The sequence below is a fragment of the Saccopteryx bilineata genome, chromosome 1 (assembly GCF_036850765.1).
Source record: "Saccopteryx bilineata isolate mSacBil1 chromosome 1, mSacBil1_pri_phased_curated, whole genome shotgun sequence".
NCBI classification, from domain to species: domain Eukaryota; kingdom Metazoa; phylum Chordata; class Mammalia; order Chiroptera; family Emballonuridae; genus Saccopteryx; species Saccopteryx bilineata.
The window spans coordinates 402,696,190-402,722,350 of record NC_089490.1 but is presented as its reverse complement, the minus strand read 5'-3'; the positions used below and the strand labels follow the sequence as shown (position 1 = coordinate 402,722,350).

The 26,161-nt window shown below is 54.7% G+C and overlaps 1 protein-coding gene across 2 annotated transcripts; it reads left to right on the top strand.

Moving 5' to 3' along the window:
• Positions 1-562: 562 nt before the first annotated feature.
• On the top strand, positions 563-25,738 carry TESMIN (testis expressed metallothionein like protein). Of its 2 annotated transcripts, XM_066254078.1 has the most exons (10): positions 563-600; positions 923-1,448; positions 3,938-4,090; positions 7,122-7,242; positions 9,474-9,550; positions 11,010-11,101; positions 18,464-18,566; positions 20,486-20,623; positions 22,978-23,138; positions 24,910-25,738. In XM_066254078.1, exons 2-10 carry the CDS (start codon positions 975-977, stop codon positions 25,097-25,099), a joined length of 1,509 nt encoding a protein of 502 aa, XP_066110175.1. In that variant the 5' UTR covers positions 563-600; positions 923-974; the 3' UTR covers positions 25,100-25,738. The 2 variants fall into 2 exon arrangements, with proteins under 2 accessions (XP_066110175.1, XP_066110174.1); XM_066254077.1 differs by lacking the exon at positions 20,486-20,623.
• Positions 25,739-26,161: the final 423 nt, after the last annotated feature.

The following is a 26,161-nucleotide window of genomic DNA, read 5'->3' as shown; positions in this document are numbered from 1 at the left end:
GTGGGTGTCTGACTCTCTGCCTCTCAATAAAAAAAAAGGAAAGGAAAAGAAAAGACTTAAGGTCAGAAGTCAAACTAGGGAGGCCCACCAGCCCTGCATCAGAGGGGACTGGGGGCCTCAGGTTCCCCACCCGAGCCTGGAGCTGCTGAGCCCGGGAGCACCCTTCCTTGCCCACCTCCACGCAACGGCTGGTCCCTGGCTCCCCTTTGCCCTCCTCGCCAGCCGCCTCATGTCACCGGCCCTGCCGCTACCGCTCCCTGAGTCGCATACTCCCCCGCCGGCGACTCTGTACCACTTCCAGGCCTCAACACCCGGCCTTGCGCCCCGCCGCCCCTCCCCTTATCTGGCCCCGCCCCTCTCATCTCACCTGTGTGCCCAGGTTAACGGGCCCCGCCCACCCGCTCCATGCTCCAGGCCCCGCCCCTCTCACATCTCACTCACCTGTGCGTCCGGGCCCCGCCCACCGCCCGCGCGCTCCACGCTCCAGGCCCCGCCCCTGTCTCGCGCCCCGCCCCTTTCCTGGCCCCGCCCCTGACTTCACCCCCTCCCTCAACGGTCAACTGCCACACCTGTGCTCCCGCAATAATCCCAAAGCCACAGGTGCGTCCCTCTGGACCTGAGACCCCCTGGCCGCCGTCGGGTCTCCGCACGGCCCCGGGCTCCACCTCGGGTCTGCAGGCGCGGTGGGCGATGGTGGGTCCCTAGTCAACCCCTCGGGGGCGGCGGAGCCCCCTGTCGGTCTGTCAAGACTCCTCTCACGTCAGCCGCTCGGGAAGGGCGGGATCCCTCCGCTGTCGCTGTCAGCGGCCGCGGCCGACGGGACCCCCGGGGCGGCCCGTGGGGACGGCGGGACCCTTCTCTCCCCACCCGCCCGCGGGCTGCGGTGGGAGCGGCCCCGCCTCACCTGGGCCCCTGGTTGCAGGTGCGGCTCCGCGCTGACCCCGCGGGGCGCGAGGTGCTGTCGGTCCGCGAACATGGAGGAGACCCCGCTGCTGGGCGGCATGTCCAGTCCCGAAGACGAGATGGTGCCGGACCTGTTCAGTGCAGGGAGCCCATATGTGGCGGAAAGCGTGCCCCTGACGGCCCCGGTGGCGGTGAAGACCGAGGAAGACGAGTTCCCCGTGTTTAAAGACCCGTACCTGAGCCCCGCCGACCCCAAAGAGCCTCTGCTGCACGCGTTCAACCCCCCGCTGGACGTGGACGGCCAGAACAGGGCCCAGGCCGAGCTCCTGGTGGATGAACACGAGGAGGGGATCCTGGGGGAGTTCCCCAGCCTCCCGGAGCTCGACCCCCTGGAGGCTGCGGTGCTGCCCGCCGCCCCGCCCCCACAGGCCTACAACGTCCACTTCCTGTCCTCCCTGCTGACCCCGCACCGGAGTCCTGCCGTGCTGCCCCCGGGGGCCTGGGCCCGGGAGGGAGCCGCCCACTCCGCTGTCCGGGTGATTCCAGTAAGAGCCGAGTGTGAAAGGGGCACAGAACCCCGCAGGCCTCCGAAGGCAGGGCTGTGAGATGCTGGCTCACACCCGCATTTCCCTCCACAACCCTTGTTTACCGTGTCCGTCGCAGCCCTGGTTAGAGCCACTCATCCCAAACAGGGTGCACCCCTTTGTAAGCTAGATGCATCAGCCGGCCAAGCAGCTCTACCTGCAGGTGAACCCGTGTCTTGGGTCTCTGGTTCAAACCTGGCCTAACCCTGCAGATGAGGTACCAGAAGAGAGGGGAAAAAACTAGAAAGTGTTAACGGGCTGTTGCTATCACAGGCTTGAGGAAGGGAGCCCCGTTTGTTAGAGTAACCGGTGTCTGTGAAGACAAGTGCAGTGTGGTTGAGTGTTCGTATTCTTGCATTTTACCCCACCCCACACACACACACTCACACACTTTATACTGATGCTTTCTTCTTGGAACACATGTAATACATAGAAATCAGAGTACATTCCTGCTAATTCTCAGCTAACTACCCTCCTTTGCTGTGGAAAACCACTGGTCATTTTGTGCTCTGTTCTTGCTGAAACTAAACAAGTCTCCCTGCCCCTTTTTAAACAAATCCCCCTTTAAAGGAAGCAGAGGATCCCAAGAAAATGCTGCTCCTTGCCCAGCGATCTAGTTTGGCCAACTCGATTACTCAACCCTGAAATCATTTAGTAAATCATAAATTAAGCCCTTGCAGAAGAACCTTTGAGTTGGTGTTGAGCAGGCAGGAGCCTGACTTCCTGTACCATAAGCCAGAGCAGCAGCACCTTGGATTGCTGCTTTCTGGTTTCCTGTTGGCGCCGGCCGGCTCCTTGGGGTCAAGGCCAGGCTGGGCCTCTGCCAAGCTCATTCGACTGAGAGCGACTGCAGAGCAGCCTGCCCCTCAAGCCTTCACCCGGGCAGAGGTCTTCCTCAGAGCCTTCCACAGATGGCTTGAAGGCTACCAGTCCAAACGCGTCCTGCCTGGCACCTTCCGCCTGTTGGTCCCAGCACGGGCTCCCTTAGAAACACCATCTTTTTGGAAGGACTCACCTGTCCTCTCTCCCAGGCAGCCGGGCCGGTGGAGGTTAAGGGTAGGGAACCAGGCACAGGTGGGTTGACTGACATTTTCAGGCCTCCTTATAATCTTGTCAAATTTCAAAGCATCCCAACTTTAAAACCCTTGATTCTGAAGAGACTTTTTTTTTTTTTTTTTAACCCAGACTTTTTGGTTTTTTGAAAATGCCATTGCCTGACCTGTGGTGGCGCAGTGGATAAAGCATCGACCTGGAAATGCTGAGGTCGCTGGTTCAAAACCCTGGGCTTGCCTGGTCAAGGCACATATGGGAGTTGATGCTTCCTGCTCCGCCCCCTTCTCTCTCTGTCTCTCTCCTCTCTTTCTTCTTCTCTCCTTTCCAAAATGAGTAAATAAAAAAAATTTATAAAAAAAAAAAAAAAGGGCCCTGGCCAGTTGGCTCAGCAGTGGAGCGTCGGCCTGGCGTGCGGGAGACCCAGGTTCGATTCCCGGCCAGGGCACATAGGAGAAGCGCCCATTTGCTTCTCCACCCCCGCCCCTCCTTCCTCTCTGTCTCTCTCTTCCCCTCCCACAGCCAAGGCTCCATTGGAGCAGGGATGGCCCGGCGCTAGGGATGGCTCCTTGGCCTCTGCCCCAGGCGCTGGAGTGGCTCTGGTCGAGGCAGAGCGACGCCCCGAAGGGGCAGAGCGTTGCCCCTGGTGGGTGTGCCAGGTGGATCCCGGTCGGGCGCATGCGGGAGTCTGTCTGTCTCTCCCCGTTTCCAGCTTCAGAAAAAAAAAAATGCCATTGATTTTCAGTAATATCATGGTATTTCTCCCTGTTCCCAGTGATTGTGCTGGTTGGTATGTAATTGAGGTGACAGGGTAGAGCACAGCGTAAGCACAAGTCATTCCCACCCTTGTCCTTTTGCTCTCATTATGGTCTTACAGGTCAGTTAGGAAAGCTTTACTAGTTAATTATAACTTTTACTACCAACACATTGTAAGTGGTGTTATAAATATTCTGGAAACCGCAGCAGGGATTTCAGGATCCACAGAGGGAAAAAGCAAACAATTGATGAGAACACTTCATACAACCTGATGAGCCTGCTCTAAGGACGGTGACAAAGCGTCCGCCTCTCAGGAAGGTCCCACCAGGCCACCTGCTTCATTGGCATGGGGGTGGTCAAGCAGCTTGAGAGAGGGCCACCCAACCAACCCAGAAATCTCTTCAGTGACTTCTGCTGGGCGCCACATGGAGATCACGCCTCCACAGCTTGTGGGCAGATGGTCAGGGCCCTTCATCCCCAGTGAGGGCTGGTCAGACAACTGGTTGCCCTGTAGGGAGAGTCAGAGTGAGGAAGGGAGGCACGCAGGGTGAGCTGTGACATGTACAGAGAGTGTTCTAAAGTATGCAGACTGCTGACCCCGCTGTCCACAATGTGATTTCTAAAGTAATGCCTGCTTTTCTTAGGTTGAAGTAAAGGAAGGTGGTGGTCCCAACATGAGTGAGAATCCGGAGGGCACCGCTCTGCAGAGCCCTCTTTCCCAGGAGCCCTGCAAGTTCCCGGCATCCCAGGACGCAGAGGAGGCCTCCGGCAGCTCTCACAAGGACACCAGCCCCATGGTAACCACACCAGAGAAAGTGTAGCTGTCCCTTATCGTCAGTTACTGAGTCAACAGGACTTGTTATTTCAGTCACTATTTTTTATTCTGCTTAATTGTTGAATCAACATTTTTTGTTGTCTCATCTATCAAGAGGGACATAAAAAGAACCTTCCTAATATTCCTTTCACCTCTAAGATTCCCATTTCTACCTAGTGTTAGCATGTCAAACACAGATTAGGGCATCGCTGTGGTTTTTTACGGACAGTAAACACTCATCAGGTCAGTTAGCGCAGACCCAGGCCGGCCCAGGCCCGGGAACGGGCAGCCCCCTGAGCTGGGCAGCTGGGCCCACCGTGGGGTGGGTGGGGCTCCGGCCACAGGCCAGAGGCTGCTTCCCCTGCTCCCTGCCTCCCCGTTTCTGACAGTACCGCCTGACACTCCTGCAGGACAGGGAGTCAGAGCATCTGTGGTTCGGGCGATATTTTCCTTTAATCCTCTTATCCAGTGTGTGCGGTAGGCATTCTTTTTATCTCCATTTTATGGATAAGAAGACATGTTACACCAGGAGCCAGCTTGCATGGGGTGCCTTGGGACTTGGGTCTCAGTGGTGAGGACTAGCAGGGAGGGGTCAGGGAACCCACCCTGAGCACTCTGAGCGAAGAGCCGAAACCGCCGACACTGCCCTCCTCCTAGCTGCTCCTCGTTCTGAGAAAGGAGCTCTTGGCCCTGAGGCATACACTTTCCTGGGAAGTGCTTAAAAAGAGCTCATGGCGAGCTTGGGCTTAGCTAGGGCGTACATGGCACTCACCTCTCTGTCTGTGGTCTACTCAGGCCCACGGGGTCTGAGAGCAGAGTTTTTCCAGGACACAAGGGCCAGGTGAGCAGGACAGTTACAGCAGACCACTGAGGAACGTCAGCACACACCCAGAGGGGCAGGGCCACGCCTGGATTGTGCCATGGACAGAGGCCTGGCGAGTCCACTCTGAGCCTTTCTCTCGGTGTGTGTGTCCGTGTGTCCGTGTCTGTGTCTGCCTGCCTGTGCGCATGTGCACAGCTATAACTTATCCCTCCACATATAAATAAAATTCCAACTGAGTGTGAACGTTGGCCTCTTCATCGAACGTCAGGATGATCTGAGGCTTTGATGCAGTGATCAGTACCTCATTAGCATAGGCTCTACATCTATTTTGGTAACGTTGATTCTTCATGTTTAGCTGAGTTGTCTTGTCTGGGAAACCCAAAGGCAACCTAAAGGCAGAAACCACAGCCTCTGGGTCTTGGTGGCTTTCCCATGGGAGGTGCTGCTCTTGCCTTGGCCGAGCTGCAGACAGCAAGCTCGGGCTGTGCGTGGCTGGGCTGACGTGATGGACAGGTGGGCTCACCTGCTTCTGAAAATATGTCTGAGGTCAGAATCCAACCAGCTGGTCTGAGAGCACTGGTCAAGCCCAGGAACACTGAGGTGGCTTCTTAGAATTTTCTGGTTCTTGGATTAACCTTTCTAAGTTGTACTTATAGGAAATTAATAGACATTAAAAAATTCCATATGTTAAATAATAACATGTGCATGCAACAGGAAAGAACAATTGTCATGAGATTAAAGTACGTGACCAGCTACCGAGATGGAGTTGGGGCGAAGTCTTTCTGTGGCCTGGGAACAGCCCATGCGCTCACCGGGCAGACAGGGGCAGAGAGAGGTGGGGCAGGAGCCCACCGGCCACCCACGCACCTCGAGGCACATCTCCTTCCAGACAGCGTGTTATTCTAGAGCAGGGGTAGTCAACCTTTTTACACCTACCGCCCACTTTTGTATCTCTTTGTTAATAGTAAAATTTTCTAACCACCCACCAGTTCCATAGTAATGGTGATTTATAAAGTAGGGAAGTAACTTTATTTTATAAAATTTATAAAGCAGAGTTACAGCAAGTTAAAGCATATAATAATAATTACTTACCAAGTACTTTATGTCGGATTTTCACTGTTTGGCAGAATAAATCTTTATAAAACAACTTACTATAATTAAATCTATCTTTTTATTTGTACTTTGGTGGCTCTGCTACCGCCCACCATGAAAGCTGGAGCGCCCCCTAGTGGGCAGTAGGGACCAGGTTGACCACCACTGGCCTAGAGAAAGAAACCTAGAGCAGATCTATGGCTTACCATTTTCCATGAAAACGTCAATTCTGGGCTAAAGCTGTGTCTCAGATTGAAGCGAATGTACATCATGTTACTGGATGGCTTTTAGAAACTGCAACCTGAGCCTGACCAGACAGTGGCGCAGTGGATAGAACATTGGACTGGGATGCGGAGGACCCAAGTTCGAGACCCCGAGGTTGCCAGCTTGAGCACAGGTTCATCTGGTTTGAGCAAAAGCTCACCAGCTTGGATCCAAGGTCGCTGGCTCAAGCAAGGGGTTACTCGGTCTGCTGAAGGCCCATGGTCAAGGCACATATGAGAAAGCGATCAATGAACAACTAAGGTGTCGCCACAAAAAACTGATGATTGATGCTTCTCATCTCTCTCCATTCCCGCCTGTCTATCCCTGTCTATCCCTCTCTCTGACTCTCTCTCTGTCCCTGAAAAAAAAAAAAAAAAAAAATCTTAACCTTTAAAAAAAAAAAAAAGGCCCTGGCTGGTTGGCTCAGCGGTAGAGCGTCGGCCTGGCGTGCGGGGGACCCGGGTTCGATTCCCGGCCAGGGCACATAGGAGAGGCGCCCATTTGCTTCTCCACCCCCCCTTCCTCTCTGTCTCTCTCTTCCCCTCCCACAGCCAAGGCTCCATTGGAGCAAAGATGGCCCGGGCGCTGGGGATGGCTCCTTGGCCTCTGCACCAGGCGCTAGAGTGGCTCTGGTCTCAGCAGAGCGACGCCCCAGAGGGGCAGAGCATCACCCCCTGGTGGGCGTGCCGGGTGGATCCCGGTCGGGCGCATGCGGGAGTCTGTCTGACTCTCTCCCCGTTTCCAGCTTCAGAAAAGTACAAAAAAAAAATATATATATATATATAAAAAAAAAAAAAAGATAGAAACTGCAACCTGATCATTGTTTCCATTTCAGGTGCTATGTCAGCTGAAAGGGGGGACACAGATGCTGTGTCTGGACAACTCTGGCCAGGGAGAGCTAAAAGCACTCCGCCTGGTCCCTCAGTATCAGGACCAAAACAGCTGTCTGCAGTCAGGTACAAAGTCACTTAACTTAAAAACTATGTCATCTATCATGTATAAGTTGGTCACTGGTAAGTGAATATATTTGGCTTTGTATATAGAATAAAAGTGAAATAGGCAGTTTGGGTGTTAAATAGGCAATTTGGCAAACTTTGTATGCTATAGAAGTGAGCTAAGAACAAAAAAAATATTACGGACTAATTTATGTGCATTGTATTGACTGTTTCAAATTCTCGGATCGTCATCCTTTACTTCCCGCTCCGCAGAGAACTTTGTGTTCTAACGGATGACAATTCATACCAACAAGCAGGTATGCCTAGAGGTGTGGTATAAACTAATGCTTAATGTAAACATTTTTGTGTACTACCATGAGTTCTGAAATAACTGTATCAAATACTGATCATCTGACATTCATTGCTTGTAAACTTCTTCAAACTGTCAAGATAATAATAAATGACATAGAGTATACTTACTTCCTTATCCTAAATGCCTTATGATTGGTTAAAGAAAATTTAAATGGCATAGCTTTAGGGTTGTTTATATAGAAGTTATATAGACAAGAATTTTTGGAAATGGCCATTCCTATGTGGGCTATATACATAATTGCATTACTCTAAATCTTGGGTTAGCCAGAATATTTCTTTATCAGATGATTCACTGACCTTGCCTATAATTTGAATCAACACTAAAGTTGGATGTCATTTCAATGGACCTTTGGAGTCTGGGGCAAAAAGAAAGACTGTGACTCATATTCCACCCCAACAGTCTCTTTATCCAGGGACAGTCAAATGCCTTCATGACACTGCCTTTGCTTATGGTGCAGAAGCAGGGGTGGCTCCGCACAGCTGTGGCTTCTGGGGCTGTGTCCTCTGTAGCTTAGGGCTGCCTCTGGTCCTCCACACGGCAGGGAGGGGCTCTTCCTAACTCCCCTCCTTCCGGCACACGATAAAACCCGAGGCCATCAGATCAGCAGAAGGCGAGGGTTTGTGTAATGCTCTCCAAATCCATTCCTTGTCATATACTCAAACCTCCTGGCCCAGTCCCCTTTGTTATGCTGTAAACATACTAATTTTCACCATAAAATAACTGCACCCTGACCAGCGTCTCAAGGTGACCTCGCTTGGGGCCACACCAGCCTGCAGTGGGTCAGGCATTTGGCTGCCGGGTGATTCAGGAGATGAAGAGGTGGCTCTCCTCCCCCCCCCCCCCCCCCTGGGACCTGCCAGCACGGAGCTCACAGGGGAATGTTTACACGGTGTCCTTGGGCCAAAGACATTCCTGTCGGTCCTAGTCCTTAAGTAGTTTGGTCCAAATAGCCTAATAAATATATACTTATATCCTAACAACTTAGTAACCAGTTGAAAGAATACACAGCAAGTAGTTCTGGTGTCCGACAGATGGCGCCGTGCTTTCTTTGAAAATGCCCCGCACTCCCTGCTGAGTTTGCGCCCCTCCAGGCCTGGGCAGCAGTGTGGGAACCAGGCACTTTGTGTAGCATAGACGGTTCCTGGAGCTCAAGCTGAGTAGCTTTATGGCAAAGAAAAAGGCTGTAATATGTAAAACAAAAACAAAAACAAACAACAACAACAAAAAAACATTGACCTGAAAGGTTTTATAGAATAGAGGTTTTAATTTTTTTTTTTTTTTTTCATTTTTCTGAAGCTGGAAACAGGGAGAGACAGTCAGCCAGACTCCCGCATGCGCCCAACCGGGATCCACCAGGCACCCCCACCAGGGGGCGATGCTCTGCCCACCAGGGGGTGATGCTCTGCCCATCCTGGGCGTCGCCATGTTGTGACCCTCCTGGGTGTCGCCATGTTGCGACCAGAGCCACTCTAGTGCCTGGGGCAGAGGCCACAGAGCCATCCCCAGCGCCCGGGCCATCTTTGCTCCAATGGAGCCTTGGTTGCAGGAGGGGAAGAGAGAGATAGAGAGGAAGGCGCAGCGGAGGGGTGGAGAAGCAAATGGGCGCTTCTCCTATGTGCCCTGGCCAGGAATCGAACCCGGGTCCTCTGCACGCTAGGCCGACGCTCTACCGCTGAGCCAACCAGCCAGGGCCAGAGGTTTTATAGAGCCAACCAGCCAGGGCCAGAGGTTTTATATTGATACAAAAAGAGGATGAAGATAAGGTCAGTGACTTTGCACGGGATAAACCCATGACACAGCTTCTGTGTTCTTTCCTCCGTGTGCAAGTGGACGATAAACAAGGTGTGGTGTCAATTCGTTTTCACTGTCTTCCTTACAGAGGTCCCTAAACCAGTGACGACTTTGGTCGGAAGATTTTTGCCAGTACCCACAAAATTAAATCTCATCACGCAGCAGGTGAGTCACTGTTTTTATAAATACAGTGGGGAATTATTGTCTCTTGAAATGTAGATTGTCAAAGCTGCAGTTTGTCAGGAAATATCACGTAACCTCCACTTAAAGCTCAACAGTGAAACATCTACCAAGCAGTCACCCCCTCCCACTCGGTGTCAGACAGGTGGAAGGGACGCGATAAGCCCCAGAGCCAGCTCTCTGCCAACTCTGTGTGACTGTCGTCCTTCCCACGGCCGCCGGGCCATCGCTCTGCCTGTTGGCTGGGCTCGTCCTGGCGGTCCTGCCCTCAGCGCATGCCACTCACTCAGTGTGGACTATCCCTCACCTTCCTCGGGGATATGGAAATGCTTTTCTAGAATTTAGGATGCTTTTATGATTACACTCTCATGCACATGTATTAACTGTAAGACAAACATGCTCTTTCCCTACATCTTGATACAGTGTCAGGCGAGCTGAGTGTGCACGTCTGTGAGGGAGACGGCTCCACTTGGAGCATTGAAGTGGGGGGTCTCTCAGACATCAAAGTGATGGTCTCGTGTGGGAGTGGGGTTCAGTGGGAGGAATTCTGGGCTGGAGGGATGGAGTCGGTGCACAGATGGGACTTAATGCCATGAGACTAGAGGATGTCTCCGAGACGCGGGTTTAAGGACAGGTATTTGTTGAGTGACTACATAAACAAGAGTACTCACGAGCGCAGGAGATGGGCCAGTCTAAGCCGTGACCTTGTGAGTGCCCTAGGCAGGGACTCCTCCCTCCTGGCCGCCCCCCACCACCAAGTTTTCAGCGGAGGAAGGGACAAGGATTGCTGTTTAACTCTGATATAGACAAATCTCAAAACCTAAATTTGTCCAATATGTTTACTTTCTCCAAGCTCTGATAAGAAGGAAGCCAGGTCAGCGGATCCTGCTAGCCTGTCTTTCTCTGAGAGTGCTGCCCGTGCACCGTGCGCTGAGGAGCATAAACAGGAGCCCAGGAGGCAGAGGCACGGATAAAGCAGAGATTGTGGCATTGCTTTGGAATTTGTTCAAATTGACTACAAAAAAATTTTTAATAGATGAGGAAGTAATGATTGCTAATGAGACATCCAATGCCAAGCTCTTGTGTTATACTAAAGCTATAATAATAATGGACATTTTTCATTTACAGAAATTTGTAACTGAGTTTATTTCACAAATTGAAAAAGATGGCCGATGCAGGGTTCTGGGCTGCCAGCTGCCAGCTATGTGTCCTGCTTGCCCACTGGCTACAGCCTGGCCATGGCCTCCCCGCATCCAGGGGGTCTGGACCCAGCTGGGGGCTTGTGGAGTCATCCTGGTAGCGAGACCCAGGCGTTGTTGTCAAGGGATTGTGACATAAAGCTCTAGAGGAAAAGGGATCGTTTTTCTCTGTACCTCGGGGCTGAGGGGGTGGAATTTTTAAAACACAAACTAATTCAAAATATGCTCGCCTTGGCTTTCTGCAGCCGGAAGATGGCGCCTTGCCGTCCGTGGTCAACGGGTCTGCGTTCCCCTCGGGACCAGCTCTTTCCGGACCCCCCAAGATCACTTTGGCTGGGTAAGGATTGAAGCCACCGACTGTCACTCTCTTTAAGAGTTTTAGAGGCTCTCTGGGTACATCTGTGACTTTCTTCTAAGTTATAAAATTAGCTTTACCTGCAACCGTCATGAGCGCTGAAGGATTTCTTGCGTCATGCGTGCCACCGACAGTGCTGCTGCGCGGGGCGCTGGGTCTGCGCTGCCGCAGGGGCCCCGCTCCATCCGCGGTCTGGGCCGCGTCTGCGGAGCTCTCTCGGTCGCACTTTGGTTTGCGCGAGCCGTTTTGTTTCTTTCTTTATCTGTCTCTTTTCTGTTTTTCTTTCGCTGTCATCATCATAAGCCATGGTGTAGCAGTCAGTGAACGTGGATGTCGGTCTTTTGCGCCTCCCCTGTGGGGTCCGCTCACTCTCTGGCAGGTGCCGGGGAGGCACACCCTCCAGCGGACGTGGGCTGCACTTCTTTACTCACCTGGGATCTTGTCAAGCCGTTTTCAAGTGGTGCCTGTAATTGTGACTAACGAGCCTAGTGCAGCCGGTTGACACTCGGCAGAGTTACCCCTCATGTCTAACCGTGGGTGGGGCAGCCCTTGGCGCTCGGGGAGCCCGTCCGTTGGTCCTGGAGACCATCTGTCCCTGCTCCACTCGGATGCAGCCGTGCCTTGGGCCTGAAGGAGCTCAGGCTGAGCCACGCAGGGGTTGTGGGCTCCTGTGGGGTCCGCTGTGGGGCTCCTGTCCATGGAGGCGCCGCGCAGTGTGAGGAGGGTTGTTTGGGCAGTAAGAGAGGCAATTCTGGAGACCCCACATGGGGCTCGGGTGGCCGCCCCTCCAGACTCAGCAACGCTCTCCGCCGGCTCCTTGCTGCTATGGTACCGACAGGCCGATGATGAGTTTCTGTTCATTCACGGACTGACGCCGCTGTTCTCCGAGGTTCACTCTGAGCGTGCCGCATCGCGGTGTGCTGCTCTGACGGTAACCGCTCTATCGGCAGGGCCTAACGTTTCTGGACAAAGCGAAACAATGTGAGCAACGTGCAGACCCTGCCGGTAGCATTACAGGTTCAGTTACACAGTGTGACTGAAGATGTCCCGGTCCCTCGTTCTCATTCAACTTCCTTGTGACCTGCACTGCGAGGGGCTTTAGCTCATCCAGAACATTCCAGGGGCTGGTGCCTCTCTCCTTTACTTCAAGTGTGTGATCCACAGCCACGGTGCATGGGTGCCTCGGTGGCTCCCGGGTGCAGAGGAGCAGCCCCCACGGTCCCCCTGCAGGGGGTCTCCCCTCCGGGTGCAGAGGGGCAGCCTCCACGGTCCCCCCTGCAGGGGTCTCCCCTCCGGGTGCAGAGGAGCAGCCCCCACAGTCCCCCCTGCAGGGGGTCTCCCCTCGGGGTGCAGAGGAGCAGCCCCCACGGTCCCCCTGCAGGGGGTCTCCCCTCGGGGTGCAGAGGGGCAGCCCCCACGGTCCCCCTGCAGGGGGTCTCCCCTCCGGGTGCAGAGGGGCAGCCCCCACGGTCCCCCCTGCAGGGGGTCTCCCCTCAGGGTGCAGAGGGGCAGCCCCCACGGTCCCCCCTGCAGGGGGTCTCCCCTCCGGGTGCAGAGGGGCAGCCCCCACGGTCCCCCCTGCAGGGGGTCTCCCCTCAGGGTGCAGAGGGGCAGCCCCCACGGTCCCCCCTGCAGGGGGTCTCCCCTCCGGGTGCAGAGGGGCAGCCCCCACGGTCCCCCCTGCAGGGGTCTCCCCTCCGGGTGCAGAGGAGCAGCCCCCACAGTCCCCCCTGCAGGGGTCTCCCCTCCGCCCCACCGCGCCCCGTCTCCAGCCGGTTTCCTCAGGCAGACACCATCTCCTTCATCCTGAAGGAATCAGGCAGGTCATAAAAGGTTTTATATGATAAATGATGAGCTGGGAGCAACATGAGCTTTGTGTTTGTATTTTTTGCTGCAAAGAATTACTTGACTTGCTGTCACTGCCCGGACTGGGCCCTGACCACTTGTACCCCAGGCTCCCTGTGGGGATGGTCTCCTGGAGTTCCTGCTTACCGCGTGTCTGTGGAAAGGGGCCGCTCAGGGGACAGCAGCTGTGTCACTCCTCACTCCCGGCCCTGGCCAAGAGCTGTCCACCGCCTCAGATTTCTGGTTAGCTTTCTGTTGGACCCGCACAGGGCAGGGTCACACTGGGGCTGAAGGTGCCAGAGGAGCTCTGTGCGTGCTTCACACGTTTCTCTCCCACTGAGCAGGTGACGTGGCGAATTCACATCCAGTCATCATCCTCAGAGTGGGGTGTCCGCCAGCTAACTTACCAACTAGCGTATCCTATGGACAAAGACCCATGTCCTGTCACCCACATAGCTTTAATGATCTGCTGATCAAGCGTCCGGGTGCGCTCTGCCGCTGCTATTATTCTCGGTAACTTAATGACGGTTATACTCGAGAAAATGCAAGGTTCTGCTTTGCTGGAAATTGTTTTCTCAGAGATGAAGTCAAGTCCCACTGCAGGAAAGTTTGTTTATAATGTTTTTCTGAGGCAGAGTTGTCCGTTTCCCTTATAACTCTTCAGTTTTCAGATTGGTGTGGAAGTTTTCCCAGTCCAGTGCCCGTTACAATCAAGGAGTCCCCAGCTGTCCCCTCGGGCACTCGGGGCTCGTTCCAAATGCCGAGACTTTGTTTGTGCTGGTATTCCCACTAAAACCTCCTTTAGGCCAATAATAAAACACCTCACAACCTTAGGAGCTGAAGTAAGTCTTACCTCCTTCAGAAAGACTTGAACTTCTCCCACCCATAGTAAACTGTCCTGTCTCCAAAATGTATACCTTACAGTCAGTAGCAAGCAAACTGAATGTTTTTTGTTTTTTTTTTTTTTTTTTATAGGGACAGAGAGAGGGATAGATAGGGACAGACAGACAGCAACGGAGAGAGATGAGAAGCATTAATCATCAGTTTTTCGTTGGGACACCTTAGTTGTTCATTGATTGCTTTCTCATATGTACCTTGACCGCGGGCCTTCAGCAGACCAAGTAACCCCTTGCTCGAGCCAGTGACCTTGGATCCAAGCTGGTGAGCTTTGCTCAAACCAGATGAGCCTGTGCTCAAGCTGGCGACCTCAGGGTCTCGAACCTGGGTCCTCCGCATCCCAGTCTGACGCTCTATCCACTGCGCCACCACCTGGTCAGGCGCAAACTGAATGTTGATTATCTTCTGTTCTCTAGTTTTCCAATTGTGTGTGTATTGTGTCCTGAATGACATGGTGGGTCCCCCAGGACGGCACTGTACATACACTTTTTAAATTGTGAATTCTTTGGTGTCACCTGAACCACTTATTGCAGTCCCGGCCACATGACGTCCCCTGGCGAATGCTTGCTGGCACCCTCCTGACAGTAGACACTCACTGAACCACACTCTCTCCTTCCACAGTGACAACGTGTCACCACTGGAATGCCTCTTGGCACCCCACCCCATTTTCTGTAGGAGTTGGGTTCCTCTGGACAGGGAGTGGCTGGCTGCCCTGTGCCCCTCTTGAGGGGCAGGTCTGAGAGGACCCAGGGCAAGGGCAGAGGAGAAAGTGTCCGTGCCCCTGCTCTGAACAGCTCGTGTCTGATCCAAGGTGGACACTCCTGGGCAGTACAGGGGACTTGCAACTCTCCTGTCTATAGGGGGAAGTAAACCAGAGGAAGGTAAATTAAGATAGTGTTCAGTGACATGCTTGGGGCCATTATCTTGACAGTAAGAGAGCTCTCCAGAAGAGGTGAAATCAGCGGCTTGTGCATGAGTCAAGACCATTGCTGTTTGGGCTGGGGGGCCTGGGGGTCGCCGAACAAACACAGATGGAGAGTGGTGGGGGGTACCCACAGGTCACGCGGGTCAGGCCGGGGAGTCTTTGCCAGAGCGCATAGGACGGCTGAGCTACAATGTGGGACGACCACAGTCCTGACTCGGGACGTTAGGTGTGTGAGGACAGAGTCCCTGGGGAAGGGCCTCGCCCAGCACTCTCTTTAGGGCATTTGTGCTGAGCGGGTGGCACCGAGCGCTTCCTGTGTCTGTGTGGCGACAGCAGATGGTCTGTAGTGTTAAGTGTTAAGTGTGGGCCAAGCACTGGAGTGGCTGCTGCAGGAACCAAGACCCACATGTGAGGCTGCCCGGAGCAGCCGGTGGGCGCGGGAGGTGCCTGCACACGTGACCTTGGGAGCACGTGGCCGATGACAGGGCTGCCCTCCCCAGGGGCAGCCCCAATAACAAGTGAGGTGTTGCCTGTGTGCCCTCCTCCTCACCATGAGTTACGACCAGCCTCAGTTCCGGCAGCGAGTGCCATCACAAAGCACCCTCGGAGCTTCTCCTGAGTTCTGAGCCATGGCTGCCTCCCCCCCACCCTGTGTTTAGCAGCGTCTGGGACACGTCTGTCTGTCCCCCTCTGGTGGCCCTGAGGGTGGCTTATGGGCTCACTCTCAGTGCAGCAGTCGGGCGGGAGGCCCATGATGGCCACGTGACTGCCGGCAACACGCTCTGGTGCCGATGACGTTGGGCTGGTGCCTCGGCCCTCGCCCTGCTACGGCCACAGGGACGGCGGTTATATGCCGTTCTCCGACTTGTACCTTCCACTGTTCAGATTTTAGAAAATACTAAACATAAAACTGGCAATAGCTATTTGGTGTGGGGGCCACACACACTAGGGGTTTAAGCAGATGAAGGAAGGGACTGCAGGAAGGCTTCCTGGGGAGGGGACAGCGATGGGACCTCCCTGGCACCCCAGCCTCCTAGCCAGGCACCTGCAGAATAGACGCTGTCTGCAAACAGTGTCTGGTGTTGAGATTTTCAGTAATTGTTCAAAAACACCAGATGCTTAGCTGATTCTCTTTTTAAAGAGTAACAATCTGAATACATTTTCCTTTTTAATCTTTATAGAGTAACTCTTAGTTCATGGGCCTCCCAGTCTAAAAAGCCATGTAACTGTACCAAATCCCAGTGTCTGCAATTGTAAGTAACCACAAATCTTTCCTTATTAAATAGAAATAAGGGTGTTCTAAGTCAGTCCAGACGAGCCAAACTGGCTAGCAGGGTGCGTGCCACAGGGAAGACTCGGCCGCTGCAGCCAGAGCAGAAGCCACACTTCACGGCTCCTGCTTCGGTGTTGTCGTGGGGCCTCGACCACCTGACTCGGCAAAGGGTGCAGTCCACGCTGCAGGCGGAGCCGTGTCCTCGGGCTTGGGCTTCAGTCTCCAGCCCATCGGACACATGCTACCTGTGGGGCCTTGTCGAGCATGGACTGTAACATTTCCACGTGCTAGTTTTTAAAAGTTTGATGGATTGGTTTATTCTATATCAAATTTTTTTCAGAAAACATTCACCCCCAGGGATGCCAACTCTCGGGGGCGGTGGGCAGCTTGTGAAGCAGTCATGGGCCTGGTGGGCCTGCGGCTGAAATGGGGGAGGCCTTGTCACTGAGCTTGCACTTGCCCACCCCCCGCTGTCCTGCCACGCGCAGCCTGTGCTGTGGGGTGTCCGCCCCACTCTCGGCCCCTGCTCCTGCCAGCTCTGTCCGCCCCGAGTGCCTAGTTGGTTTGAGTCCCCTGTTGGGAGCAGGCATCCCAGTCCCCGTGTCTGACAGCCCTGACCGCCACCCTCACGGGCTCTCCCACTGCAGGGCTCCTGCTGAAGCCACTGCGTGCCCCGTTGACAGGACAGTGGGGGGGGGGGGCAGCTGCCGGTTAAAATCCAGAAGTGCATGAAACCCGGTTCACAGGAGGAAACTGGGAAAGCAAACTGATTTTTCAAAGAAGTAATGCTGAAATCTAGGGTTGCCTCTGAGAAGAACTGGGCTGTCACTGGCAGCCTGTGAGGTTGGAGACGCCATGAGACACCAGGCGAGGACTCAGCCTCACAGCCCAGGGTGAGGAGGAAGGAGAGTGAGGGAGCCGGACCGCGTGGCCTGCCCGGGGGAACTTCCACGCTGGGGAGGGCACCGTGGTAGCGTCTGTGGGCGGGGGGGGGGGCTCCATAGCCAGGGGCTTTGAGCTGCTGGCTGGGCTCGGGGGCTGGGGAAGCCACAGAAGCCTGAGCAAAGACTGTAACTGGGACAAAGTGGGGTGACCACTGAGGACTTGGAAACAAGATGAACATTCCAGAAGGTATTCATTTGTTTATTACCTCACAGTGGAAGGCCAAAGAACTAGCTTCTTGCCTAGAAGCAAATTTCTAGATTAATTGGTGAAGACACTAGACAGAGAATTGCCGTGGGCTCAGTCTGCAGTGAATGAAGGGAAAGGTGGTTCTGAGTGTGTCCGGTGCCATCCGGGGCCCTGGGCTCTGTCTTCCCCAGAGAAGGGCCGCGTGCTGAGCCGGAGGCTCACAGACCGCACAGGGCGTCACGGCTCGGATCGGTGCAGTGTGCGCGGTGACAGTGACCAGCTCCCGGAGCTCCATGCCGAGCAGCGGGGTGGGGGCCGGGAGGAAGGACGTGGACCTCACAGGCACTGATTGGTGCTGTTTCCACAGCGAATGAACAGAGAGCCCTGCCCAGCGTGTCCTGGTGTGGGCAGTGTCAGCCGTCCCTGAGAGACCCGTTGTCTCACAAACGCTGTTTTGGGGGAGGCTGGGGAACGTGCAGGCTTCCGAACAAGCCTTGCGTCATAACCGAGCGGGAAGCAGCCCTCTCCGTGCGTCTCCACCATCACCTCCGCCCACTCGCTGATGCTGACGCTGACGGGAGTGACGGGGTACAGCCTAGACTGGGTCCGCTCCAGGCTGCAGGGACCTCCACTCCCAGTCAAGGTCTGGACAAGAAGTGCCCGCCCCAGCGTCGTGTCAAATGGGTTGGGACAGTTGATAGAAAGATGGCTCTTTTTTTTTTTTTTTTTTTTATTTATTGATTTTTTTTTAGAGAGAGAGGAGTGAGAGAGAGAGACAGAGAGAGAGAGAGAAGGGGGAGGAGCAGGAAGCATCAACTCCCATATGTGCCTTGACCAGGCAAGCCCAAGGTTTCGAACCGGCGACCTCAGTGTTCCAGGTCGACGCTTTATCCCACTGCGCCACCACAGGTCAGGCCAGAAAGATGGCTCTTGACTGTCTGATGTTCCCACCTCAACTTGCAGTGTTCCTGGGACATCAGCTCAGGGCTCAGGGCTCAGGGCGGGGCGACGGACAGCAACGGACATTCCCAGGAAACTCTTGCTCGGCAAACTCTTCTCTCAGGAAACCAGTGGTTTGAACTAATTTCCTTTCCTTCTGTGTGAGTCAGGGGAGAACATCACCCCGCTCACCCTGGTTTTCAAGAGCTGAGTCAGACCTCTCGTGGAGGCCGCATGGACTGCAGGCGCCGGCCGCTGTCCCTCCTTGTGTCGCCGCATTCTCCTGGCTGACGCTGCCATCGGCAGCTTTGACACGCTGTGCTCTGTCCCACAGGTACTGTGACTGCTTTGCCAGTGGCGACTTGTGCAACAATTGCAACTGTAATAACTGTTACAACAATTTACACCACGGACTGGAAAGGTTTAAAGCCATTAAGGTAAGTACCATTCTCATTAAATACATGTGTTTTAAAAGCATTGGAAAGCTCTTGAGATGTCTGTAAACACCATCTCCAGAGATTCCTCGTTCCAGTACCGGGGAGATCCACGGTGTTGCAGCACACACACTGAGTGGGACTCCGTTCCTGGAGCGCACACACTGAGTGGGACTCCGTTCCTAGAGCGCACACACTGAGTGGGACTCCGTTCCTGGAGCGCGCACACTGAGTGGGACTCCGTTCCTGGAGCACGCCTGGCCCAGGACAGGAGAGAGCCCCTCCCCCGTGGCGGGGCGGCCGCAGAGTCGCGGAAGTCCTGACTTAAGAACACGCGATGTCCACACTCTTGATTTGAGGAATTTGGGTCATGTCTGTAGCAGAGAGGCCTGAGTTGGAGGAGCGTAGTCTGCCGTGAGGGGCACCCCTCTGTGTTCCGGGGCGTCCCAGTGACGGGGACAGTCCGGGCTCTCTTCCCGGTCACGAGCCCTGCAGGCCGCTCGCTGACGCTGAGTGCGGGAGTCCTCAGCGTCAGTCCCTCTCTGCAGGCACAGGTCACCAGGCAGGGGGCCAGTCGGGCTGGGGCTGCACCTGCGCTGGACACATCTTGGTGCCCTCTGGTTTACAAAAGGGAGTCAAGGGTCATCACCTGTGAGTGGGACTTGACTTCTATCTCCTCAATCTTTATAAAGAGCACTGAGTCACTTGGTTACCAGAAACATATCTGTATCTGTATGTTTGGATAGAAGGTAGATAAAGGGATACAAAATGTGAACAAGGGGATAAGAGGTGGCGTTGTGGGAGGAAGGCACAGCCCAGCGGTTGTGACCGGGCTCAGTGGGCCTGGGAACAAGAGCCGGTCACCTGCCATCTGTCACTCAGCCTCTCCGTGCCTCAGTTTCTTCCTCTGTGAGGCAGGGCGGCTGCAGCTGTGTACTCCACAAGGTTGCTGCGAGGGTTAAATGCACATCAGCCCCAGGAAGACGCTGGAGCACAGCAGAGGTTTAGTAAGCCGAGTTGTCAGTGAGCCGCAGGGTCCGGGCCGCCACAGCGGAAGCTTCCAGAAGTGCAGGAGGAGGGGTGCCCACATAGACAGTGGGTTTCGGGGCCTCCTTGCCGACCATTAATTTTCTACAATGAATACATATCTATGACTTGGAAAGTCAGGGAGGGGGAAGCAAAGCCGTAGTAGATGCTTACAGAGCAGAGCTCCACGTGCAGAAAAATCAGCTGTTTTGACACAAGTTCCAGAAGCTTCTAACCCCATTTTATTGGGCAGTTGCTCAGGCTGAATGGCAGAAGGCTGGGGCCACCCTGGGAGCCCCCGCAGAGCCAGCAGCTCCCCGACATCCCTCTGCAAAGTCTGGAACTGACTGGGGGGCTCCCTGAGTGAGCCGAACCAGGATTCAGTTCAGGTCACACCGATGTTCGCAAGCCCCAGTCTCCTCACGGTGGGGACGGTGGCACCTGTAGACCTCCATGTGGTGGACTCACCCACCTCTCCTTCCCTCGCAGATGGTGGGGACCAGCAGCCTGGGTCATCCTGACCCAAACAGGGGCTGCGGACAGAACCATAGGCTGCCTGCCTTTCGTGGGCAGGGTCAGCACCTGCACCCGCCAGCAGGGTGTGAGCAGACGAGCAAAGGAGCAGGGGACCCGGAGACCTCCTGGGGAGGGAAAAAATCACTGTGTCTGAAATCAAGGGTGCAGCACGCACAGACAAAGCGCAGAGCCGGGACAAATGCAGCACAGGCCCAGGAGTGCGCCCGGGCTGGGAGAGAGCGGGCGTACCCGGTGGGGGGGGGTGCGGCCCCTCCCAGGAGCAGCTAGACCAGTGACAGCAAACGAGGTGCCGTTTGTTCCCTGAACATGACTTTGATAACGAAACAGGCCTTGAAGGAGTTTTGCACTTTCTGTCCCAGGCTTGTCTTGATAGAAACCCAGAGGCTTTCCAGCCCAAACTCGGGACGGGCCGCGCAGGCACCTCGAAGCCGCGTCTCTGCAGGGGCTGCAACTGCAGGCGGTCGGGCTGCCTGAAGAACTACTGCGAGTGCTTTGAGGTGGGGCCGGTACCATGGTTAACCTGTAGCTTCAAAAGAGAAACAGAGTTTCACTTCCTCCCCGGGTTTCTAAACAGGTGTCCAATCTGTGTTCATTCCTTAAATAGAAGCTATAGGCCTTGGGAATCAAATGATTAGCCCAGGCATCCTTCGGGAGCAGGTCCTACTCCCCGGCCTGCCCACCAGTGGGGGGTGCCCACCGCTGCCGGGCGTAGCCACCCTGTGGCTACAGCTCTGATGCTGGGAGCCATGCCTGCTGGCCAGCAGTTTGGTGGCTCCTGGAGGTGGGCTGTGCCTCTTCCTCCCTGAGCAGAGCAGTGGGGGACATGTCCCCAGCTGAACATTTCCCGGGGTGCATGGAGCGGGCGGGCAGCACCTTCCTGGCACAAAGTCCCTCAGAGACCAGAAAGGACTGTCGCCTTCCTGGCTAGACAGATGCCGACTAACTGAGGGCAGACTGGACAAGCGCTTTCTTTTTCTTTTTAAGAAAGAGAGAGAGAGAGGCCCTGGCCGGTTGGCTCAGTGGTAGAGCGTCGGCCTGGCGTGCAGAGGTCCCGGGTTCGATTCCCGGCCAGGGCACACAGGAGAAGTGCCCATCTGCTTCTCCACCCCTCCCCCTCTCCTTCCTCTCTGTCTCTCTCTTCCCCTCCCGCAGCCAAGGCTCCTTTGGAGCAAAGTTTGCCCGAGCGCTGGGGATGGCTCTGTGGCCTCTGCCTCAGGCGCTAGAATGGCTCTGGTTGCGGCAGAGCTACACCCCAGATGGACAGAACATTGCCCCCTGGTGGGCATGCCGGGTGGATCCCGGTTGGGCGTATGCGGGAGTCTGTCTGACTGCCTCCCCGTTTCCAGCTTCGGAAAAATACAAAAATAAATAAATAAATAAATAAATAAATAAATAAATAAATAAAAGAGAGAGAGAGTTAGGAAGAGAGATGAGAAGCATCAACTCGTCGTTGTGGCACCTTAGTTGTTCATTGATTGCTTTTCATATGTGCCTTGATTGGTGTGGGGTGGGGGGCTCAAGTCGAGCCAGCAACCCCTTGCTTGCTCAAGTCAGAGACCTTGGACTCAAGCCAGTGACCTTGGCTTTAAGCCAGTGACCCCGTGCTCAAGCTGGTGAGCCTGCGCTCCAGCCAGTGACCTCGGGGTTTCGAACCTGGGACCTAGCGTGGCACACTATCCACTGTACCACTCCCTGTCAGGGTGGACAGGTGCTTTCTTTTTCTCAAAGATTCAACAGCAGGGCAGGGACGTGCTTCCTCCCTCAGTTTCATCCCTCCCTTTTCTGTCTCTGTGTTGAAGGAAAAGAGGAAGGAGGCAGAAAGGAACCCTCAGGCCTAATCAGCAGAGAACCCCTCCTTAAAAGGCTAGCCCTCAGCTTGCTTCCAGCCTTTTGGGGCACCTGTGGATTTGACTTTTAAAAGGTTGTCATAGAAGGTCAGGCGTGAGACAGGCCCTCCTGACCCTGGAGACACATGTTGGAAGATGTGAGCGGGCAGACATGGCTGTCCCCCGCTCAGACTCAGTAAGGCTGTCGCAGAGATGGAGAACCCACCTGTCTCTGAGAGAGTGCATCACCCAGGAACTGTGGCGTCTCTCTCTGCTCCTCGCTGAGCCCTTGCTGGCTGCCGGTGACACTGAGTCAGCCACATGCCTCTGCCCGGCCACTGTCATGTGCTGAGCTGGTGACCTATAGTCCCTGGTGCTAGAATAACTAGAAATCCCGAAGACATCTCCTGTTTAAAACAGCTACAGGTGCAGAAGAAAACACACCACATACCCTTTTAGATGCATGGCTGAGCTGGAAAGAACGAAGGGGAACCCCAGGGGCTAGGACCCTGAGACCCCCAGGGCCAGCTTGCAGACTCCCCCAGGCCGGCGTGAGCAAGGGCTTGGACCCAGGCTTACAGGACACAGCTGGGACGTCCCCTCCCCTGCCCCTGGGTGTCACACTGCCATGTAACCAGACGTAGAGTGCACCCCCCAGGAAGCAGAAAGGGCCCAGGTAGGTTCCTCTGCTGCAGCCTGGGGCAGGATGGGGGGTGGGTACCCTCAACTGCAGCAGGTGATCCAAGCTCCGTTCAAAATGGCCCCGCCTTCCAAAGTCCCCTCCCCACCTCCCTCCTCGGCACACCACTGTGTCTCCAGCAGTGACACATGAGGACATGCACCTCGCTCTCCTCACATCATGGCCATTGGCTTCTCTTCATGTCTTTTTTTTTGGGGGGGGGTAATGAAAATTGCAGATTATGTGCACATACAAATATAAAGTTACTTAAGGTCCAAATAGAATTTTGGTTTTTTTGATGAAGTGAAGGGCAACCTAATTTTATTGAAGCATTTTCTATTACTAGGCCAAAATTATGTGCTCTTCTATTTGCAAATGTGTTGGCTGCAAAAATTATGAAGAAAGCCCAGAACGAAAAACGCTCCTGGCCATGCCCAGCTCTGTGGACGGTGGAGGCTGTGAAGGCAGCCATCCTCTGCCAAGACCACCAAAACTCAGAAAAGAGAGGTAGGAACTCGGGGCTCAGCCCTCTGACAGGAAGTGGGGGCTGATTTGACAGGAGAGTTCCTTTGTTCCTGGGGAGGAGAGTGCGGGCCGCCCGGGCGGGGGCAGGGGTGCGGAGGGCGCCATGCCCCTTCTAGACCAGCCAGCTCTGATCACATTTTCCTTGAGGGCCCGCGGTGGGGTCCTACTGGTCCTCTTAGCAAGATCCCCATGGGGGTCACCAACAGGCCACTGACCCCAGGCAGCAAGGGCATGATGTCCAGAAGCAAATACCTGAGCTGCCTATACCACCTAACAGCCCGTGGACGCCGGACCCGGGCTGAGGTCCTGCCTGGAGTGCCGATGGGACCACGCCTGAGGCCAGCTTTCCGTTTCATTATTTTGAGGCCATTTGGTGATCCTAGTAGGTCTCAAAGGTTGAATAATAATTTTACTATATATCAGACTAGATTCATCCATTTAAAAATGTCTTTTTTCCATTCAGATGTCATTAATTAGTATTAAAGACCGAGTTCATGCTTATTTGGTTAGAGAGATATTAGAAGTATGCATCATTGTGACCTGCAGCAATCTAAGTTATCCGTAATAACTTAGCAAGATGTGGCGGAATGCTCTGTGACATTATGTGTGACAATGTTCCTGCCTCCACTGGGACTGTGTGTCCGATGGAATGTGGTGAAGGTCCCATGCATTGGACTTTGGTCTCAAAATGTGATGACTCCTCTTGTCCTGAGGCAGCCCTGTCCTTCCACTTCCAACGAAAGTCCTTGTGTATTATCTCTACGGAGAGATTTTAGCCAATCCCATCATCTGTCTCTGTTTTCATAACCCAGCACTTGTTACTACTGTATCAAGTTCCTAAACCTTTTCAGTGTGAGCACGGCCTGAGCGAGGCAGCCTCTCTGAGCTCAGCAGGGACAACACTGGTCCTGCAGGGTCAAGTATAACTGGCTTAGCTCCTGTTCCAGGTTCCACGGGGCTCTCAGAGGCACATGCACCCCCAGGAGTGACAGACGAGGGGGTCCTCAGAGCCACCTGGGGTTCCCTCGCTGCATCTGTCCTGTGGGGAGGAGGCCATCACCAGTGTGGCTGCTTCTGCAGGGACTTATCTTCCCCAAGACTCCTGCTGCTCCTCCCTGCCCAGCCCACAGGCGTGACCGGAGCCCAGGCCTCTGGGTTTGAGTCGGTCTGATTTCAAGAAAATGTAGAACCGACCATGAGAGGGAGGTCAAGAAGCTGACAAATTTGCCTTCCACTGATTTTTCCTCTAAAAGCAATCCTTGGTGCAATTCCAGTGAATAGCTTCCAGTATTAGAAAGACAACATTCGATTTTACCACTGACATTCTTTAAAACACCAAACAGGCCTGACCAGGCGGTGGCGCAGCGGATAGAGCGTCGGACTGGGATGCGGAAGGACCCAGGTTCGAGACCCCGAGGTCGCCAGCTTAAGCGCGGGCTCATCTGGCTTAAGCAAAGCTCACCAGCTTGGACCCAAGATTGCTGGCTTGAGCAAGGGGTTACTCCATCTGCTGAAGGCCCACGGTCAAGGCACATATGAGAAAGCAATCAATGAACAACTAAGGTGTTGTAATGAAAAAAACTGATGATTGATGCTTCTCATCTCTCTCCGTTCCTGTCTGTCTGTCTCTATCTATCCCTCTCTCTGTCTCTGTAAAAAAAAACAAAAAAACCCCCACACCAGACAGACATGGTGCACGCAGACATTTATGAGCGAGGAGCTGACCGTGGTCTTCACTGGTGTGTCTCTGCAGGCAGGCCTCGTGCATCTCCTGGGAGGTGGTGGAGGCCACGTGCGCCTGCCTGCTGGCGCAGGGCGAGGAGGCCGAGCAGGAGCGCTGCTCGCAGTGCCTGGCCGAGCAGAGGATCCTGGAGGAATTTGGCAGGTGCTTGTCGCAGATCCTCCACATCGAGTTTAAGTCCAGGGGGCTGAAGATGGAGTAGCAGCAGACACCACGGCTGCGGCTGCGTCACGGGCTCTGAGGGCAGCCGCGAGGAGAAGGGTGTCGGAAGGACGCGAGGACGGACCTGCGCCCATAGCCACACCGCTGAGGCCGCTCTCCCTCTGCAGCAGGGAGAGGGCCTGAGGGGACCTGGTCTCTGCGGGCCTGGCCACCCAGAGCCCCACCCAGAGCCCTGTCTGAGGACGTGCATGACAGCCTGTGGGGCCACAGGAGGGAGCAGTGGTTCCCGTGGTCCTGGGGGGCTGCCAGCTCGGCAAAGCGGGCTGCAAGGAGGGGACCACCAGCCCCACTGATGTCATCGTCTTCCAGAGGTTTCCTCTGGAGGCTTTGCTGCATAAAAAGCCATGATGGTTTTCCCCCAAAGTTATTTAGAAATAAAGTCTCCGGATGGGCTGCTAAGAAACAACTTAGAGCCTCTCAAGAACTGCGCACGCTGGCGAGGTTGAGCGTGGACGCTCCTGGCACGCGGGATCAGCAGCTCTCCTGGGACCCCCTGGCCAGACGTGCAGGGCCACCCCTCCCCCCTGCACCTCGACTTGTGGGACTGGAAATAGTTTCTTAGGTGTTTCTGTTTGAATTGTGGAAAAGCTCTATTATCCAGTTACTTCTCATAGTATGTTATAATATTGTTGGTGGTGAAGTATGGTTAAAATAACTAGTTTGCAGAAACAAGCAGGTAAGATGAGCTGTAAGTTGACTGTTTTGGTTCTATTTTAAAAGCAAAGAGGAATACAAATTTCAAATGTCTCCCATTGTTGTGGTCAATTGTCTTATGTTTCTGCAAGGCAGTAGTTCGGCCCCTCAGGCAACGTGGGGAAACTCAGGAGCACAGTAGAGGGTGGCCCGAGCGCAGTGGCCCAGAATGCGCAGTGGTGGCCCGGAGCGCTCGATGGCCAGGCGGTAGTCGGTGAGCTGGGGCGGGCGGCCGGCCGGCCTGCAGAGCTGTGCGTGGGACGGCTGAGTTCTGACCCTCAGTCCTGTTTCAGTCCCTGCGTCTCCTGTGGGGACCCAGACTCCAAGGCCGAGCTGGGGGTGGAGACGG

Excerpts from the sequence above, each read along its gene's own strand:
- TESMIN (XM_066254078.1), top strand. The coding sequence starts at position 975 with ATGGAGGAGACCCCGCTGCTGGGCGGCATGTCCAGTCCCGAAGACGAG. Across the intron at positions 1,449-3,937 it reads CCGCTGTCCGGGTGATTCCA|GTTGAAGTAAAGGAAGGTGG; the intron begins GTAAGAGCCGAG and ends TGCTTTTCTTAG. Across the intron at positions 11,102-18,463 it reads CCCAAGATCACTTTGGCTGG|GTACTGTGACTGCTTTGCCA; the intron begins GTAAGGATTGAA and ends TCTGTCCCACAG.